Source organism: Panthera tigris, chromosome C1 (genome assembly GCF_018350195.1).
Source record: "Panthera tigris isolate Pti1 chromosome C1, P.tigris_Pti1_mat1.1, whole genome shotgun sequence".
In the NCBI taxonomy this organism is placed as follows: Eukaryota; Metazoa; Chordata; class Mammalia; order Carnivora; family Felidae; genus Panthera; species Panthera tigris.
The window spans coordinates 113,088,414-113,107,819 of NC_056667.1; the positions used below are offsets into that span (position 1 = coordinate 113,088,414).

Genomic DNA, 19,406 nt, shown 5'->3' on the forward strand with positions numbered 1-19,406 from the left:
GGGAAAGCAAAAAGAGAAAAGGTCGAAATTAATCTTTAATTTGGCTGCAATTTCTCAGAGTTCCATTTACAATGAGCTCATTGGAGCATGCACAAAGTAGAACCTGGATTCATCATACTCTGTCCCTCATTTTCCATTAAGGAGCTCACAGATCCATAGGAACACACAAGTAAACACTGGTGTTTATGATGCAGTATGGTTGGCATCAGGATGGAAATACAAAGAAATGAGAGGAGAGCACAGAGTGGGAGCACCCAAAATACAGGTACTTCAAGTCCAGTTGTCCAGAGAAACAGAGCCAATAGAATATGAGTATTAATATCTACTTATATCTATATCTAAGTCTATCATCTATCAACCAATTAATCAATTTTAAGGAATTGGCTCACAAGATCATGGAGGCTTTCTTTGTAAGTTCAATGTCTGCAGGGTAAACCAGAAGGTTGGAGACCCAGCAAAGAGTTGCAGTTGGAGTCTGACGGCCATCTGTTGGCACAGTTTCTTTTTGTTTGTTGGAAGTCAGTCTCTGTTCTACTTAGGCCTTGAACTAATCAGATGAGGTCCATCCACATTTTGGTGGGTAATCTGTCTTATTCACAGATCACTGATTAAAATCTTAAACTCATCTAAAAAAAACACTCTAACAGAAATGTTAATGATAATTACTGACCAAATATCTGGACACTACGATCTAACCAAGCTGAAACATAAAACTAACCATTGCACTGAGGGAAGAAGGAAACATTTGAGAAGCCTCCTTCTCCTATCTTCCAACCCCAAGTTCTTGCACAGATTCCTCAGATGTTCACTGATTGCAACTGCTTTCTGTGCCCTTCTCTTTCTCCATTCCTATCTTCTCCTTTGTACTGATCCCAGTGCCCAGAACTCTCTCACTTCCTGATGGCTTCTAACCCGCCCTGCAAGCCCACCTTACATGCATTTTCATCCAGTAGACCAGTTCTGAATCTGCCTAGATTATTTGTTGTGTTAAATGCCCTCCTACATACTTGCCCAATTAGACTGAGACAGCCAAGCATGATCACAAACTTCACATCATTGGCTAAAATTACCCCCATTCAGGCCAGGAAAATTTTAACACCAGGTAGGTAGTGGCATGGGGCCCAGGTCTCCTTTTTAACCAAACATTACATTTTAGTATGCCATGGTTTCTCTTGGTGTTCTCTGTGTCCTTCAGTAATTCACCAACTGAGTGACTTAGCAACTTTTAGTCGATTACTTCTCTCTGTCTCTTGTTCAGGGTGTGCTTCTTTCATTCATCTTAACCTCACTCCCATTCGGCCCACAAAGGGAGGTCCTATCTGCTTCAGGTTGGAATCTATTGAACAAATCCATGTTTCATATATTTGCATGCTTTGTGGGTTTCACTGACAGCCCTCTGCCTCATGGCCATCCTTGATCCTTGACGAATTCTAATCATTTGTTTCCCCAACCTTCTTTACACAGTTCCTTAAACAGGCGACCATGGGTATTTTCCATTTGCCCTGCCAATACACCCTCTCTCCTTCTGCTGCCTTCTCTGTGCCCAGGAAGGCTGCTGAAAAACATTACATCAGCAAGCGCTCTTGCCTTCTGAATTCTAGCTGGGTTGTCCGTGGAGACATGGGAAACAGACTGGTAGGACCAAGGGGAGATGGAGGCCATTCCCCAAGCTCTTTGCTGGCTATTCCCACACAAGAGGCCATAGTTCTTTCAACCTCTCCATATGCTGCTCTCCTTCCTACTCCGGCAACTCTCCCTCCCTTCACCTCCCTGGGCCTGAGGGTGGGAACAGCCCCTCTGTTACTAGCTCTGTTCTGTGGTCCCCTTCCCATAATTGCCTTTTGTAGGATCACACCTTTGTAAACAGTCCCTAATCTGAGTAAGCCCTCTGAGAGATCCACTGTCCTCAATATAAAGGAACAGTGCTAACACCTACGAATGCTCTGAGGATGACATCCTGTGGCTGGTCTTCAGAAAGTAGTTCATCTTCCACTCAGAGACATTTAACTAGTCTGACATGCTCAGTAACTGTCTATAATAAAACATTCCTTCTTTTCCCCAGAATTGACGCAGTAGATTTCCTCGCTGGGAAACTTTCGTTCAGATTACGGACCTGCAACAGCTTTTGCTTATCCCTGCTCAAGTAAAACTGATCCTTTCCTATTCATGCAATTTGATTAGTTTTTCAGTGTTCTAAACTTGTGACTCATCTTGGTGAGTTTTGTGACCCCCACAAATATGCAGGCTCGAGACCCTTGAACTTTGTTCCTGACATTCATTTGCTCTTCCTGGAAATGCCCTCTTTCATCTCTGCTTCCGGCCCGTTAGTGCTCCCCCTCCAGGTATCAGAAACATGCATTGCCTGCCTGCCCAAAAACCCTTCCACTCCACAAGAGGCTGGAAGAACACGATACACTTCCTGTCATTATCCTTATATTATAATTTCCACTGTGTCTGCTCCATGACTAACCTGTGAAGGAGACTGAAATGATACCATTAGGGGTAGAATTCTGTCCTCCTGAAATTCTAACCCTCAGCACCTGCGAGCATGACCTCAGTTGGAAATAGGTTCTTTGCAAATGTAATCAACTTAAGATGAGGTCATACTCCATTAGGAGGGGTCCTAATCCAATATGACTGGTATCCTGTTTATAAGAGGATACATGAGAGGAGAAAGTTACCTGTGACTATGTCACACAGAAGCAGGGTGACAATCGCTGGGAGGCAGTCACTGAAGGCTGCTGCTACGGGCTAGCAATGCTCAAAGGTTGGGTGAGCCAGAAGAAGCCAGAAGAACCAAGGGAGGATTCTCCCCTACAGGTTTCAGAAGTAGTGTGGCCCTATGGCACCTTGATTTTGGACTTCTAGCCTCCAGAACTGTGACGCATACACTTCTTGGTATTTTTAAGCCACTCAATTTGTTATAGCAGCCAAGAGAAGCTGATGCAGACACTATTTTGTATCCTTGCCAATCTGCACAGTGCCTGAAATGTGCAAATGTACACTAAGCTGAACTGAATGGTAAATCATATATAGAGATGTTAGAAGTAGCCCAAATGTGCATTCCTGCAGAAGCTTCCTCTTTATCTTCCTCATCCATGATTTCACTCAACATTCCATCCAAACAGTGGCCCTTCCTTCTCTCCTACCCACTAGCTCCGTGGTGAACTGGCTTGGAACACAGTATGAGGTACGGCAGGCACAGGATCAAAACGTGTAGAGGTTCAGATACAGTCCACTTTATACATAAATCTAATCGTCCCCTTAGGTTACTCCCATACATTGGCATAGTGTCCCTGTGCAGAGATCATGCTGCCATCCAGTGAACGGGGCAGTTACTCTGTGAGCATCTGGGAGGTCATCTCCCCAAGATCACCCTGTCCTAGGTGAGATGCACAGATTTAATCTCCCGGGAGGGGTGAGGCACCACCTTGCCATTAGGAAAGGGAGCTCATGCCCTCCCCTGCCCAGGGTACATTGTAAAGAGAGATGTATTTTGGATTCGAATTTCCTGTTTTCCAAGACTAAAATCTGTCCCTCTTCACTTTCATGACATCTGTTTGCAAGTATCCATAGACTTCTTAGGAGAAACGTCCCCTTTTCGGTTGAACCTCAAATGATCTCTCATGGAATTCTAAATGAGGAAGGCCTGTGAGACCACCTGGCCCCAGATCTTTATATTAGGATCGCAGACCTTATTTATGGACAAGTAGGCCAGGGACACTCAGCTGACTAGCACAAGGTTCCCTGCCTTCCGGTGTCATTTACACTCTCTGGGTTACCCCAGTAATGCTGCTGAAAAGTGCAGAGAACAGCAACTTTTTGTTTTCAGAAACTGTATCCTAAGCAGAATGAGTCTCCCCTCCACCCTACCCCACCCCTGTTCAGTTCTCTTGGTTCTCGCTGTCCATTTCCTCTCTCCCTTCTCCTGGACCCTCCCTTCTCTGGACCCCTTTGTCACATTTTTACAGGTGTTACAAATCACTCATAGTTAAGAACATTTAACATGTATAAATAAATAAAAAATGTATGTGATCATTATATTTATGTTTTTAGAAATGTCAAATATGAGAATTACAGAATTCAGCTTGTGCCGAGGTTTGCTTTTATTTCTATAGTTCTTTTAGAAAACAAAAACAAAAGCAAAACCTCTATGTTTTGCAACTGCACATAACCAAAAACCGTATGTACAAGAATTGCCTGATCAGGGATAATCAAGCCTATCCATTCCCGAACACAACTCTGAGGTCCTGATTCCTTCAGTATCACATCAGCAAAATAGCAACCTTTAAATACAAGTGAAAATTCATCTTTAGCCATTCTTGGACAAAACATCATACAGAAGCCCTGAGAGAAATGTTTCCAATGAGAGGCAGGGAGCTCCATGTAAATGAGACCTATGAATCAATGACACCCTTTGTGTCCCTGAACTCGCATTAGTTTGAAGAGTTTAAAAATTTAAAGCTACACTTAAGGTATATATTTTATTTTCAAAATATTTTAATGGCATGGGGCGCCTGGGTGGCTCAGTCGGTTAAGCGTCTGACTTCGGCTCAGGTCATGCATGATCTCATGGTTTGTGGGTTCAAGCCCCGAGTCAGACTCTGTGGTGGCAGCTAAGAGCCTAGAGCCTGCATAGGAATCTTTGTCTCCCTTGCCCTCTGCACCTCCCCCATTCGTGCTCTGTCTCTCTCTCTCTCTCAAAAATAAATAAATGTAAAAAAAAAAAAAATTTCAGGGGCACCTGGGTGGCTCAGTCAGTTAAGCGTCCGACTTCAGCTCAGGTCATGATCTTACACTTCGTGGGTTCAAGCCCCTCACTGGGTCCTGTGCTGACAGCTCAGAGCCTGGAGCCTGCTTCGGATTCCGTGTCTCCCTCCCTCTGCCCCTCCCCTGATCATGCTCTGTCTCTCTCACTCTCAAAAATGAATAAATGTTAAAAAAAAAAAATTAAAAAATAAATTCAAAATATTTAATGACAAAAAGGAAAGTTGATGCTTGATTTTAAAATATATATTTAAAAAACAGATACATTCACAGAAGAAATACACATACACATTCACAGAAAAAAAAATCCCAAGGAAATCCTAACAATAGAGTACCAACAGCAGTCTCTGGGTTGTGGCTGAGGGGTCACTTCAACATTTTCTTGATACGTTGCTTTTCTCCTTAAATTTTCTATAATTAATATTGATTTACTTTATAACAAAAATCACATCACTGTGTAAAGCAAAACATAAGCAATACAAGTATCCAATTAATGTTTTAGTGATATAAATTATTACTGCACCAGAAGGTTTTGTTTGCTTCCTGAGTCTTGACTATTAGCTCCAGTATTTATGACCTCGAGAAAGTCATGAAGTTCTCATCTTCTCTCTCCTTCTATGTAAGACAGAGATAAAAATATCTACCTCGGATTTTTATGGTGAGGAGGGAAAGAGATGGTATTGGTAAGCTCTCAGTTCAGCTCCCGAAGTTGGTCGGAGCTGAGTGACCACACCTGATCTCTCAGCAGCAGGAACCACTCTCCTCGTCCTCACTCTTCAGCTAAATCACTTCCTCCACTTTTTGGTAAAGTGTAGACCAGGGACAACTTGCATCGGAAGCACTTACGGGGCTCAGTAAAAGGGCGTTTACTAATTTCGAATGTCCTCAGCTAGAAAGTCTGTACTCTTAGCAGGAACTGCTGGAGATCCATTTGTTAATTACAATTGGAAAATAACCAAGATCCAGGGAGAAAACTAGCTCCAGGTTAGCACTATAGGTTACCATAACGATGAAAAGAAAACAGTCCCACAGTTTCTAATTATATTATGGGCTAGTTGGGAAGCAGTTAGCATACGTGCAGGTTGGAGAGACGCACTAAGTGTTAAGGAAATGCAAGGAAATGCTTCTAAATCCGTGTAAATAGCATCTTCTGCAGAAAAACTTTGGTCGTTTGCATCCAGATGAACAAATTGCAAAGTGCCATAATCACCATTTTTGCAATGGTTTGCTTGAATTTCTACCTGTGATATGCCCGGCATTTCTCCTGATATTCCTGCCTCATAAATGAGAGTGGCTGTATCTAATTTCTCCGTATATCCTCCGTGCCAAGGCCAGTCTGTGGCTACAGAAGGAGCTCAGGGAATGTGCTTGCCTTGTTGCAGGGACGCCTGAGGCCTGACGACTCAATAAGCCTTAATAGCCCCTGCTTTTCTGCTTTATTACATGATTCTGTTGTCATTTCCAAAGGCCAGTGCTCGGAACAAACATACACAACGCATATGCGCCAATGAGTGACCCTCACGATGGTGAGGGTACTTGCACTGCTGAATTTTTAAGAAACTATTACATCAGGTTTGGACTTTGTGGAATTATTTTGCAGAATAAGTTAGTGATCATAGATTGTTTCTAAATCTGTGCAATAATTGATTCTTACTATGTCTTTCTGCACTTTAGGAAGGAGTGGCTGGGAAAATGCAAGTAATTCACTTTTCTTGTTGGGCACCTACTGGGTAACTAGCCTCGCTGATTCCTCCAATACTCATGATTGTGTCTAACCTTCAACTCTGGGAGGAAGGAACTACTTTGCCCATTTCACTGATGAACAACTGAGCCTCAGAGAGCATACGGGATTCACACCATCCCCGGGGCCAGACATGAATCACACTTCCCCACTTCCTGAGTCAGGGTTCTCTATTGATTTTCAGGTTTGCTTTTGGTTTGTTTAGTTGTTTTTTCCTTTTCTTTCTGCTTTTGAGTTTTAAAAGAGAAAATGTCCTTGGCAGGGTCTACAGAAAATGCTTCCTGGTTAATTCTAGGTTTGGCGGAATGTGATTAAGACCATTAAGTCTTCCTCTCCTATGAAAGATAATCCAGCTGCTAATTGCTATTATTTACTTAAACACCATGCCCCCCACACCTGAGGTTGGTTCTTTAAATTTTTATTTACACAGGTCCCCTTCCAGTGGACTTCCCTGTGCTGTGTACCATCAGGTAGCTTGGTTAAGCCTGAGTGGGGATTCTGCCCCTTACCTGTGATGTTGCAGTACACTTGGAGGGGTCCCAGCGGCCCGCTGCCATCGGAATCGATGTAGAAGAAACCAGCCGTGTTCCCTTGGTGCCTGTATACCTCACATGATTGCTCGTAGAGGGCTGGAAAGACACAAAGACAGCAGAGATAAAGCTTTGCTTGGCTCTACACATCACTCTGGAGGGACTGGTACCTCCTACCTATATCTACTTTCAGTGTCGGTTCCTCCCGCTTCTATAGCCTCGATTCCCCACTCCCATCAAGTCCTAACAAACCAGTGTCCCAATACTGATGGAGTTGAGCCTCCATTCACCCGAGCATTTATTCACTTATTCTTCCAAACGGCTCAGAGGTTACTTCCTCCAGAAAGTCTCCCCTTCACTCCTCTGTGGCCCTTTTCTCTGCTGATGTCTGTGCCCCTCCTCTGTGCCCACACAGTGGACTAAGCTAGGATCACCATACACTGTTCTGTCTTCCCCAGTGGTCACAGAAGCTGGAAGGGCAGTGCTGTCTCAGGCTGTGCTCTAGCACCTGGCACAAGGCCACATGCACAGCAGGACTTCAAAAATGTTTGATTAGTGGATGAAAAACTGAATGAATACATACAGTCATGTCTTTTTTTATTAACAAAATAACACTATCTTATTTCTACACAACGAGAGCTCGGCACAGTACCGAAAACACAGAGCAGGTGTCCAGTCAGGTTTAGTCCATTTTGACTTAACAAGCACTCACTAAGTTCCTAAGATGTGTCAACAGCACGGTTGCCATGTGACCACAGACCCTGAATGAGACAATCAGTCTGTGCCATCAAAAGCGCACAGAGAGAGGCTGTGGCCGTAGCCACAAAGGTGTTTATGCACACAGAGGGAGGCAGGCACGGGGGCCTGGAGATGGGGTACTCGGACCAATATGCAGATAGGAGAAATTTATAAATCTCATTACATCAACATGAATGGACTCGGTGGTGTGTAAAGGAAGCATCTGCCGTCTCATGCATGAGAATGTAGAATGTCGTCTGATGTTTTAGACACGATGGCATAGCTCAGAGCAGCAGGTACATATCCAATTATGTCATCCTTCCACGCTTAACACACTTCAGTGGCTCTCAACAGCTTTAAAGATATAGCACCAACTCCTCACCTTAGCCAGCGTGCCCCTGTGACTAATGCCCCATCCCAGAAATACGAAGCTGCATTTTGTCATGATCAAGTGTGAGGGGGTTCTCAGGTAATTCATTACCAATAAAGTTCTAAAGCTTGAGAGGGTGTGACTTTTTATAAATTAGAGTGAATTCAAGGTTATCCTTGTACCCATATAATTCTCTCTTGCAGTCATGCACCCTTTCCGAAGCAGAGGTAAGTGGGGAGTCTACTTTGCATCGTACACACTGAGCATAACGTACAGCTTATTCGTGTTTGCCCCAACCTAACACACTGGAGTGTGCGACACACGTATGAAAGTCAGCTCTTACGTGAGTTATCCCTTCTGGCCACTCCCACACGTCCAAGATGGCAGTGGTGTCAAAGGAGGTACTGTTTTCCCGTTCAGGGTTAATGCCATGCAGGCAACATACAAAGGTTGCATAGCGGTTAAGAACAGGAGCCCTGGAATCGAATTGGGTGGTTTTGCATCACAGGGCTACCACTTAGACTTACATACTTAACGCTTACCACTTACTGGGAGAAGCCACTTCTCCTGTGGTAGGCAACCTTGACGATAACTCATCTTATCCACACCCTTAGCTTTCATGTCTTGTTCCTGATTTCATGCCCTCCCCTTAAGTGTGGGCTGGACTTACAGATGTGCCTCTAACAGAATGTGACAGAGGTAGCATCTGTCATTACCAAGACTAGACTTAAAAAGGCAGTGGCCTCCATCTTGGGTGTTCTGGGATCGCTCGCTGTCAGGGAAGTCCACTGCTGTGTCCCGTGGCCACCCTGGAAAGAGGACCCCCGGAGTGAGCTTGGAGGCTTTGGGCATGCCATGTGAGTAAGCCCTGAAACAGATCTCCACAAACACAAGATGACTGCAGCACTGGCTGACGTCTTAATTGCAGCCCTGTGAGAGACTGAGCGAGAACCACCCAGAGAAGCCCAAGGGCCCAGGGAAACTATGAGGTAATAATGTTTGCTGTTTCCAGATGCCAAATTTTGTTATAATTCATTACACAGCAGTAGATGGCTAACAAACTCCCAAAGCATTAATTTTCTCATGGAGCTACAGGTATAAGAAAGAGCCTGCCTCATACAACTAGTAAGGATTCGAAGAGATACTCATAACATAACCACAAGGCTTGTTAGGCAAAACCAACGTCTTGCCTCCCTTCTGCGCGGAGATGATGACTTTCTAAAAAACATTTTTTTACACGTTTATTTATTTTTGAGAGACAGAGAGAGACAGAGTGTGAGCAGGGGAGGGGCCGAGAGAGAGGGAGACAGAATCCCAAGCAGGCTCCAGGCTCTGAGCTGTCAGCATAGAGCCTGATGGGGAGATCAAACCCACAAACCATGAGATCACGACCAGAGCCGAAGTCAGACGCTTAACAGACTGAGTTACCCAGGCGCCACCAGAGATGATGATTTTTAATTCTTCGTCCAGTATTTTGATATTGACTATTTTATCTCTGGATAGCACATTTAAATTGATGCTGCTTGATTTGTTTTTCATTTTTACAGGCTATTTATTCACTTACCAATATAAAAGATAAGAATTAGGCTTTTTCTTTTTTTTTAAGAATTAAAAAAAATTTTTTTTTAATTTATTTTTGGAAGACAGAGAGAGACAGAAAACCAGTGGGGGAGGGGCAGAGAGAGAGACACACATAGAATCGGAAGCAGGCTCCAGGCTCCGAGCTGTCAGCACAGAGCCGGACGCAGAGCTCCAACCCACAAACCATGAGATCGTGACCTAAGCTGAAGTCGGATGCTCAACCGACTGAGCCACCCAGGTGCCCCAGAATTAGCTTTTTCGTCACACCCATATTCAAACACCTTTCCATCCCCCAAATTTCCAATACAGTTGTATTGTAATTTTAGTTAGATCGATGGATACTGTTTGCAATGACATGACAACATACATCCATTCACATATAGCAAATCTTATAATGTGATTAATTCTCCTTTGCTGAAACCAATGTAACTTGTTGAGATTAATAATTGCCTTATTCTCTCATTTGCCTACTTGTCTATGTATCTGTCACCAATTTAACTCCTAATTCACTAACAAATCTCTAAAATGACTCCCAGTATAATCACTTAACAACTAATATAAATGGATACCTAAGGGGAGAGAAAGAAAGAATGGGGACAGAGCTGAAAGCTAGAACTTTCTGGACACTTACAGTTTTAATTTTGAAACAATACAAATATTTTAAATAATTTTTGAAAATTAAATATAAAAAAGGAAAAAGAGCAATTACTAAACATTTAAAGGAAATTTATTTTTTTATATAATTTATTGTCACATTGGTTTCCATATTACACCCAGTGCTCATCCCAACAGATACCCTCCTCAATGCCCATCACCCACTTTCCCCTCTCCCCGACCCCCCATTAACCCTCAGTTTTTTCTCAGTATTTAAGAGTCTCTTATGGTTTGCCTACTTCGCTCTCTGTAACTTTTTTTCCCCCTTCCACTCCCCCCTGGTCTTCTGTTAAGTTTCTCAGGATCCACATGAGTGAAAACATGTGGTATCTGTCTTTCTCTGCCTGACTTATTTCACTTAGCATAACACTCTCCAGTTCCATCCACATTGCTACAAAAGGCATTTCATTCTTTCTCATTGCCACGTAGTATTCCACTGTGTATATAAACCACAATTTCTTTATCCATTCATCAGGTGATGGACATTTAGGCTCTTTCTATAATTGGGCTATTGCTGAAAGTGCTGCTGTAAACATTGGGGTACATGTGCCCCTATGCATCAGCACTCCTGCATCCCTTGGGTAAATTCCTAGCAGTGCTATTGCTGGGTCATAGGGTAGGTATATTTTTAATTTTTTGAGGAACCTCCACACTGTTTTCCAGAGCAGCTGCACCAGTTTGCATTCTGGTGCAGCTGCTCTGGAAAACAGTGTAAAGGAAATTTAAACAAATTCACTAAAAATTGTTTCAAGTAATACTGACATTAAGTAGTTTCTTTGTAACTTTTCATTACAGAAAGTTTGAAATTAATGTAAAGAATACAGAGTAATTGGGGTGCCTGGGTGGCCCAGTTGGTTGGGCATCCAACTTTGGCTCAGGTCATGATCTCATAGCTGGTGGGTTCAAGCTCTGTGTCGGGCTCTGTGTTGACAGCTGAGAGCCTGGAACCTATTTCAGATTCTGTGTCTGCCCCTCCCCTGCTTGTGTTCTGTCTCTCTCACTTTCAAAAATAAGTAAAACATTTTTTAAAAATTAAAAAAAAATAGAATTGATGCTGGTTTAAGCAGGTATCCAGGTGCAAAAGAATGAAGTGGGACCCCACTTCATATCACATACAAAAATTAACTCAAAATGGATCAAGACCAAATTGTAAAAACTAAAACTATAAACTCTAAGAAGAAAACAGGTGTACATCTTTATTACCTTGGATGTGGCAATGCATTCTTAGATAGGACATCGAAAGCACAGGCAACAAAAGAAAAAATAGATAAACTGAACATCAAAATGTAAAACTTTCATGCTTCAAAGGACATCAAGAAAGTGAAAAGATAACCCATAAAATGAGAGAAAATATTTGTAAATCATGTATCTAATAGGAGACATATTCAGAATACGTAAAACACTCTTAAAGTTCAACAATAAAAAGACAAATACCCCAATTTAAAAATAGACAAAAGAGGGACACCTGGGTGGCTCAGTTGGTTAAGAGGCTGACTTCAGCTCAAGTCATGATTTCACAGTCTGTCGGTTCCAGCCCCGCATCAGGCTCTGTGCTGGCAGCTTGGAGCTTGGAGCCTACTTCAGATTCTGTGCCTACCTCTCTCTCTCTTCCCTTTCCCTGCTCACACTCTATCTCTCTATCTCTTAAAAATAAATAAATCTTAAAAAAAAGTTAAGAATACAGAGTAATAAAATGAACCTGATATCACCCATTATTACATTTGGTTAATCTTGCTTCATCAATATTCTCAGTATATCAGTTATCCATTGCCACATAAAAAAACACTCCAAAACTGACTTAAAATGATAATCATTCCATGATTCTACAGATCAGGGCTCATCTGGAAAAGTTCCTGGCCAGGCTCAGGATGTCTTGTGAGGGTTCTCCAGGCATCTGCACTTAGCTTCTGGGTCAGCAGGGCTTTCTGGGGGTGCTTTGATCTCTCATACTCTCACAGACAAATTCCCCTGGTAAAGGCTCCAAGATCAACAAGATGGCAAGCAACTGTCAGGCCTTTGACTGCACGTTTGCTGATGCAACTTTGACCAAAGCAGATCACTTAGTGAAACAAAATCCAAATAAATCATCCCAAGGACCTAAAAGGAAAAGGAGCTATAGAAGTGGACGGTATCCATGTTTGACTTCCTGAAAAAGAATCACATGGATCTGTAATGGGAGTATTAAAAAACCCTTTTATTTTACTAAGGCATTGTGATGTGGGGGCTGTTTACCACTGTAGTTAGTCTACCATTCCTAATATACTTTCTCTGTAAACTTTGATTCAGTTACAGGGAGATACCTGAGGCAAAGCCTGGAAACGAGCATTCCCACTTATAAATACTACAAATAACTCATAAAACACAAGGACTTTGCCCCAAAACACATCAATTAGTATGTTGCTGATCTTACTTTACCATTCTTTCTTGATTTCTCAGTGGGAATACTTTATAAAAATGAAACATCCCTCATTAATTATTAGGTTTCCTTAACCAAAAAATAGACTGTAGGAAAAAAGCAAGAGTGATATTTCATGCTTCCTCTTTAATTCATCAGTATCAAAAGGCTGAATTTGTCCTCTAGTATCCTCCAAAAGTGACCAATAAAACTATTTTTAGCTTTATTATCAATTCACAAATTTAAGCATATTGAAAACGGTAATTTGATGAGTAGGAAACAGTAGGATATACCAATCAAAGGAAAATAACAAAAATCTTAAAATATATTAAAGAGCCTTCTTATTAAATAACATTGGTATTGATTTATTAAACTATTGTATCTGTCAAGAAAAGTTAATGGCACATTATGTTGTTAATAACATCAGAAACTAAAACTTTGCCATAAAAATTAAAAATATAAAATGTAAAAAATATGTAATTCTGAATTCTGAATTTGAGTTGGTGGTATCAGTATAAACTCATTATTTAATTGTTTTGATTATGTATTTCCACATTTGGACCACTGAATACTTTCTTACTAAAAGGAAGAAGGGTTTTACTGAGTTTATGTTTGGAACAGGATGAGACTGGAATGCCTCCTTTACCTGAAAACATAAAAGCTAGCAAAAATTAAAATACGTCAAAAATGCCCCAAGACCCAATTTGATGGAAGCATGTGAGCATCAAAAAGACTCATAACTGAATTTATAGATTTAAATATATACAATCTACTAGTTTTTTAATCTATCTATCATCTATCTACCTACCTACCTATCTGTCATTGATCTATCTATTTAAGTCCATTGGTCACCTCTCGAGGATGCTAGAGAATAAAGTCCTATTCTTTGGAAAGAGAAAAGATCATATCCTACCTTTCTTGCATATAATATATTTGATGGTAACTTAATATTCCACAAAAAATATAAGTTGATAGAGAACTTTTTAGTAGATAGATTAAATTAACAATACCCAAACCTGGATCAATCTCAACATCCCCAAAAGTGATTATCAAGGTGTCTCTAATGTGATATAATATGAAATACACAGCACTAGATAAGACTTGCCAAAAATCCGAAGCTAATCTAATCAAGCCCTTAGATTTGAATGCTAATTTACAGAAAGAAGTAAAGAAACATTCTCACCCACACTCTAAGGATGTAATTAGATAAATCCAGAATGTGGGAACATATGATTCAGTTTCTTCAAAAAATAAATAGTGAAAAGGAGATATGATGCAGGAGACATACCAATCAAACACTGCGTGTGGACTTAAGAAAAGGACAATCAGAAAAAGTAAAACCAAATTTGGCATCAGATGGTATGAAGAAAGTATTTTTAATTATGTTGGGTATGATAATGGTAGTATGGCTTTGTTTCAAAAGATTAAAAAAGATCTTCTTTGCTACTGATACATACTGGGGTGTTTGTAATGAAATCATCAGTACAAAATTTGTTTTTAAAATGTCCCATCATAAACAAGCTATGGGCACCTGGTTGGCTCAGTTAGTTAAGAGTGTGACTTCAGTTCAGGTCATGATCACATGGTTCGTGAGTTCAAGCCCCACATCAGACTCTGTGCTGACAGTTCCAAGCCCGGAGTCTGCTTTGGATTCTGTGTCTCCCTCTCTGCCCCTCTCTGGCTTGCACTCCCTCTCTCTATCTTTATCTCTCTCATTAAACATTAAAAAAATATGAAAAAGCTAGATGCTGCCTGTAAGAGACCTATTTCAGATCTAAAGACACATGCAAATTTGAAGTGAAGGGATGAAAAAGCATTTATCATCCAAATGAAAGTGAAAAGAAAGATGGTGTAGCAATACTTATATTGGACAAAATAGACTTTAAAACAAAGACTGTAACAAGAGACAAAGAAGGACACTATATAATCATAAAGGGAACAATAAAACAAGAAGATATAACAATTGTAAGTATTTATGCACCCAGCACGAAAGCATCCAAATACACAAAGAACTATTAAAGAAAGAAATAGATAGTAATACAAAAATAGTAGGGACTTTAACACCCCACTTATATCAATAGATAGATTATCCAAACAGAAAATCAACAAGGAAACACTGCTTTCAAGGACACATTGGACCAGATGGATCTAACAGACATATTCAGAACATCCCATTCTAAAACAGCAGAATACACACTCTTCTCAAGTATACATGGAACATTCTCCAGAACAGGTAACACATTAGGCCACAAAACAAGTTTCAACAAATTCAAAAATACTGAAGTCGTACCATGAATCTTTTCTATCCACAATGTTATGAAACTAGAAACTAAGCACAAGAAAAAAATCTGGAAAAAAACACAAATGCATGGAAGTTAAATAACATGTTATTAAAACTATGAATGGATCAACGAAATCAAAGAGGAAATACAAAAAATACATGGAGACTAATGAAAATGAAAACACAATGGTCCAAAATCTTCGGGATGCAGCAAAAGTGGTTCTAAGAGGGAAGTTTATAGCAATGCAGACCTACCTCAAGAAGCAAGAAGAATCTCAAATAAACAACCTAACCTTACACCTAAATGAGCCAAGGGGGGAAAAAAACCCAAACACATAGAAGGAAGGAAATAATAAAAACTAAAGGAGAAAGAAACAAAATAGAAAATAATTTAAAAAAATAACAGATCAATGATACCAGGAGCTAGTTCTTTGAAAAGATCAACAAAATCAATAAGTCTTTAGATCTATAAAAAGAGAGATAAAGACAGAGACAGAGATAGAGGGAGGAATCAAATAAACAAAATCAGAAATGAAAGAGGAGAAATAATAACCAACAACACTGGAATATAAAGGATTATTAGATAATATGAAAAATTAGATGACAAAAAACTGAACAACCTAGTAGAAATGGATAAATTACTATAATATATAACTCCCCAAACTGAATCCCATAGAAAATTTGAACAGACTGGTTACCAGAAATGAAACTGAATCAGTTATCAAAAAACTCCCAACAAAAGTCTAGGAACCGATGGTGGCTTCACAGGCAAATTCTACCTAACATTTAAAGAAGAGTTAATACCTATTCTTTTCAAACTATTCCAAAAATAGAAGAGGAAGAAAGGATTCAAAGTGCATTCTAGGAAGCCAGAATTACCCTGATATCAAAACAGTAAAGACACACACACACACACACACACACACACCCCAAACAAACAAAAAAAACTACAGGCCATCGATGCAAAAATCCTCAGCAAAATATTAGCAAACTGAATCCAATAACACATTACAAAAGTCATTCACCATAATCAAGTGAGATTTATTCCTGGGATATAAGGGTGGTTCTATATTTGTAAATCAATCAACATGATAACATCATTTAGCAATAAGAGAAAAGATAAAAAAAACATACGACCATTTCAACAGATGTACAAAAAGCACTTGACAAAGTGTAATATCATTTATAATGGAAAAAAAGCCTGAAAAAAGTAGGGTTAGACATAAAGTACCTCAACATGCCAAAGACCATGTATGAAAACCGCACAGTTAACGTCATACTCCATGGGGAAAAACTGAGAACTTTTCTCTAAGATCAGGAAAAAGATAAAAATGTCCACGCTCACCACTTTATTCAACACAGCCACAGGAATCAGGCAAGAAAAATAAATAAAAGACATCTAACTTGGTAACGAAGAACTAAATCTTTCACTATTTGCAGATTATATGATACTATATATAGAAAACTGTAACGATTCTACCAAAAAACTACCAGAACTGATAAATGCATTTCGTAAGGTCACAGGATACAAAATCAATACACAGAAATCATGTTGTATTCCTATATACTAATAATGAAGCAGCAGAAAGAGAAATTAAGAAAGCAATCCCATTTACAATTGCACCAAAAATAATAAAACACCTAGGAATAAACTTAAAAGAAAATTTGAAAGACCTGCACTATGAAAACTATAAAACACTGATGAAAGAAACTGAAGATGACACAAACAAATGCAAAGATATTCCGTGCTCACAGTCTGGAAGAACAAATATTGTTAAAATATCCACACCACCCAAAGCAATCTACATATTGAATTCAATCCCTACAAAAATGCCAACAGCATTTTTCACAGAACTAGAACAAACAATCCTAAAATTTGTAGGAAACCATAAAGGACCCTGAAATAACCAAATCAATCCCGAAAAAGAAGAACAAAACAGGAGGTATCACAATCCCAGATTTCAAGATATATTACAAAGGTGTAGCAATCAAAACAGTATGCAACTGGCAAAAAAATAGGCACATAGATCAATAGAACAGAGAGTGCAGAAATAGACCGTGATTATATGGTTAATTAATCTTTGACAAAGAAGACAGGAATACACAATGGGAAAATTCTAAGAAATGGTGTTGGAAAAACTGGATAGCTACATGAAAAATAATGAAACTGGACCACTTTCTTACACCTTACACAAAAATGAACTCAAATTGAATTAAGGATCTAAACATGAGAATGAAACCATACAAATCCTAGAAGAGAGCACAGGCAGTAATTTCTCTGAGATGGACTGTAGCAACATTTTTCTGTGTGTTTCCTGAGGCAAAGGAAACAAAAGCAAAAAATAAACTAAAAGAACCGAATCAAAATAAAGAGCCTCTACACAGCAAAGGAAATAATCAACAAAACTAAAAGCCAACCTACTGAATGGGAGAAGATATTTGTAAATGACATATCTGATTAAACTCAATAATCCAACTTAAAAAAAATGGGCAGAAGACATGAAGAGACATTTCTCGGAATAAAACATACAGATGGCCAACACACACATGAAAACATGATGAACATCATTCACATCAGGGAAATGCAAATCAGTACCACAATGAGCTACCACCTCAAACCTGTCAGAATGGCTAAAATCAAAAAGATACAAAATAACAAGTACTGGCGAGGATGCAGAGAAAAAAGGGACCATCGTGCACTGTTGGTGGGAATGCAAACTGATGCAGCCACTGTGGAAAACCGTACAGAAGTTCCTCAGAAAATGAAAAACAGAACTACTATGTGACCTACTAATTCCACTACTGGGTATTTACCCAAAGAATATACAGACACTAATTTGAAAAGATACATGTACCCCTTTGTTTATTGCAGCATTATTCACAATATCCAAATTACAGAAGCAGCCCAAGTGTCCATCAATAGATGAATGGATAAAGAAGATGTGGTATATATACACAGTGCAATATTATTCAGCCATAAAAAAGAATGAAATTTTGCCACTTGTAACAACCTGGATGGAACTAGAGAATATAATGCTAAGTGAATTCAGTCGGAGAAAGACAAATATGATATGATTTCACTCATATGGAGTTTAAGAAACAAAACAAACAAATAAAAAAAAAAGACAACTCAACAAACAGACTCTTAATTACAGAGAACAAACTGGTGGTTATCAGCGGGGAGGTGGGCGGAGGGATTGGTGAAATAGGGGAAGGGGATTAAGAGGACACTTACCATGATGAGCACTGAATAATGTATAGAATTGTTTCATCACTATATTATACACCTGAAACTAATGATTAATGTAAAACTGTATGCCTATTATAATGGAATTGAAATTAAAAAAGAAAACAAATTTTCCACCCCCCCCAAAAAAAAACCAAAGGGGAATAGTAGCAACAAAAATCACAGCATATTGATGAATGCTGAACCTGAGCAAAGGATACAGAGTTAACAACTGTACTATTCTATTTTTTGTGTACATTTGAAAATGTCTCTAAAAATTAATGTTTGGTTTTAATATGGAGGTATTTCAGGTATTTTTTGGATTTGAATTTGAAAAATTACCACGAGATCATGACCTGAGCCGAAGTCGGACGCTTAACTGACTGAGCCACCCAGGCACCCCTAAAATAAAAATTTTTAAAGAGCTCCCCTGGGGGGGAAAAACAGCAGGGTCATATAGTTTCTCAAGAGAATCTTAAGGAGTAGATAAACTTAACTCTACTTACATATCTTTAAAGCACAGAAAAAAAAATCCCCAGACTTGTAATATAGTATAAAGGTGATCCCCCAAAATAATAGACATCACACCAAAAAAGAAACCTATAGAATCACTTATGAATATCAATAACAAAATTTTACAGAAATTATCAGCAATTAGAACCCAAAAGCATATTTTAAAACAAATAATAGCCAAATGGAGGCTTAATCCAATATCAGGGCCAAAGAGAAGTATTATGTGATCATCTCTACTCATTTACAAAGACTCAATGTGTCTTGTACAGGCTCTCAATCGCCATTTGAGGTCATCTATGTGAGAAGCGCCCCGTTTCCTGTCGGGACAAAGACAGGGCCATGAAGGGAAAACACAAGAAGCTTTATCAATGGGGAAAGGTTTGTTTCCACTCAAAACAGCAACTACTAAATGTGCTACACTCGAAGGTCTAACGTTATGGGGATACACAAAGATAATGTGTTCTTCAATGAAAAGGACAAGAATGGACATGTTAAGATTGTTTAGAATAGATTTTTATATTAATATAAACAGATGTGTAATGTAGCTGGACAGGGCAGAGGGATGAGTATTTTCATAAGGAAAATAGTCTGAATCTGGTTCCGGCAGCTA

The 19,406-nt window shown here is 39.5% G+C and overlaps 1 protein-coding gene across 1 annotated transcript in view; it reads right to left on the reverse strand.

Moving 5' to 3' along the window:
* The window catches only part of CNTNAP5 (contactin associated protein family member 5), a 799,405-nt gene that overhangs the window by 261,072 nt on the left and 518,927 nt on the right, over window positions 1-19,406 (reverse strand). Inside the window, exon 12 of the mRNA XM_042994206.1 lies at window positions 7,018-7,137. Within this exon, the coding sequence (XP_042850140.1) occupies window positions 7,018-7,137 (120 nt within the window). The remainder of the gene's footprint in view (window positions 1-7,017; window positions 7,138-19,406) is intronic.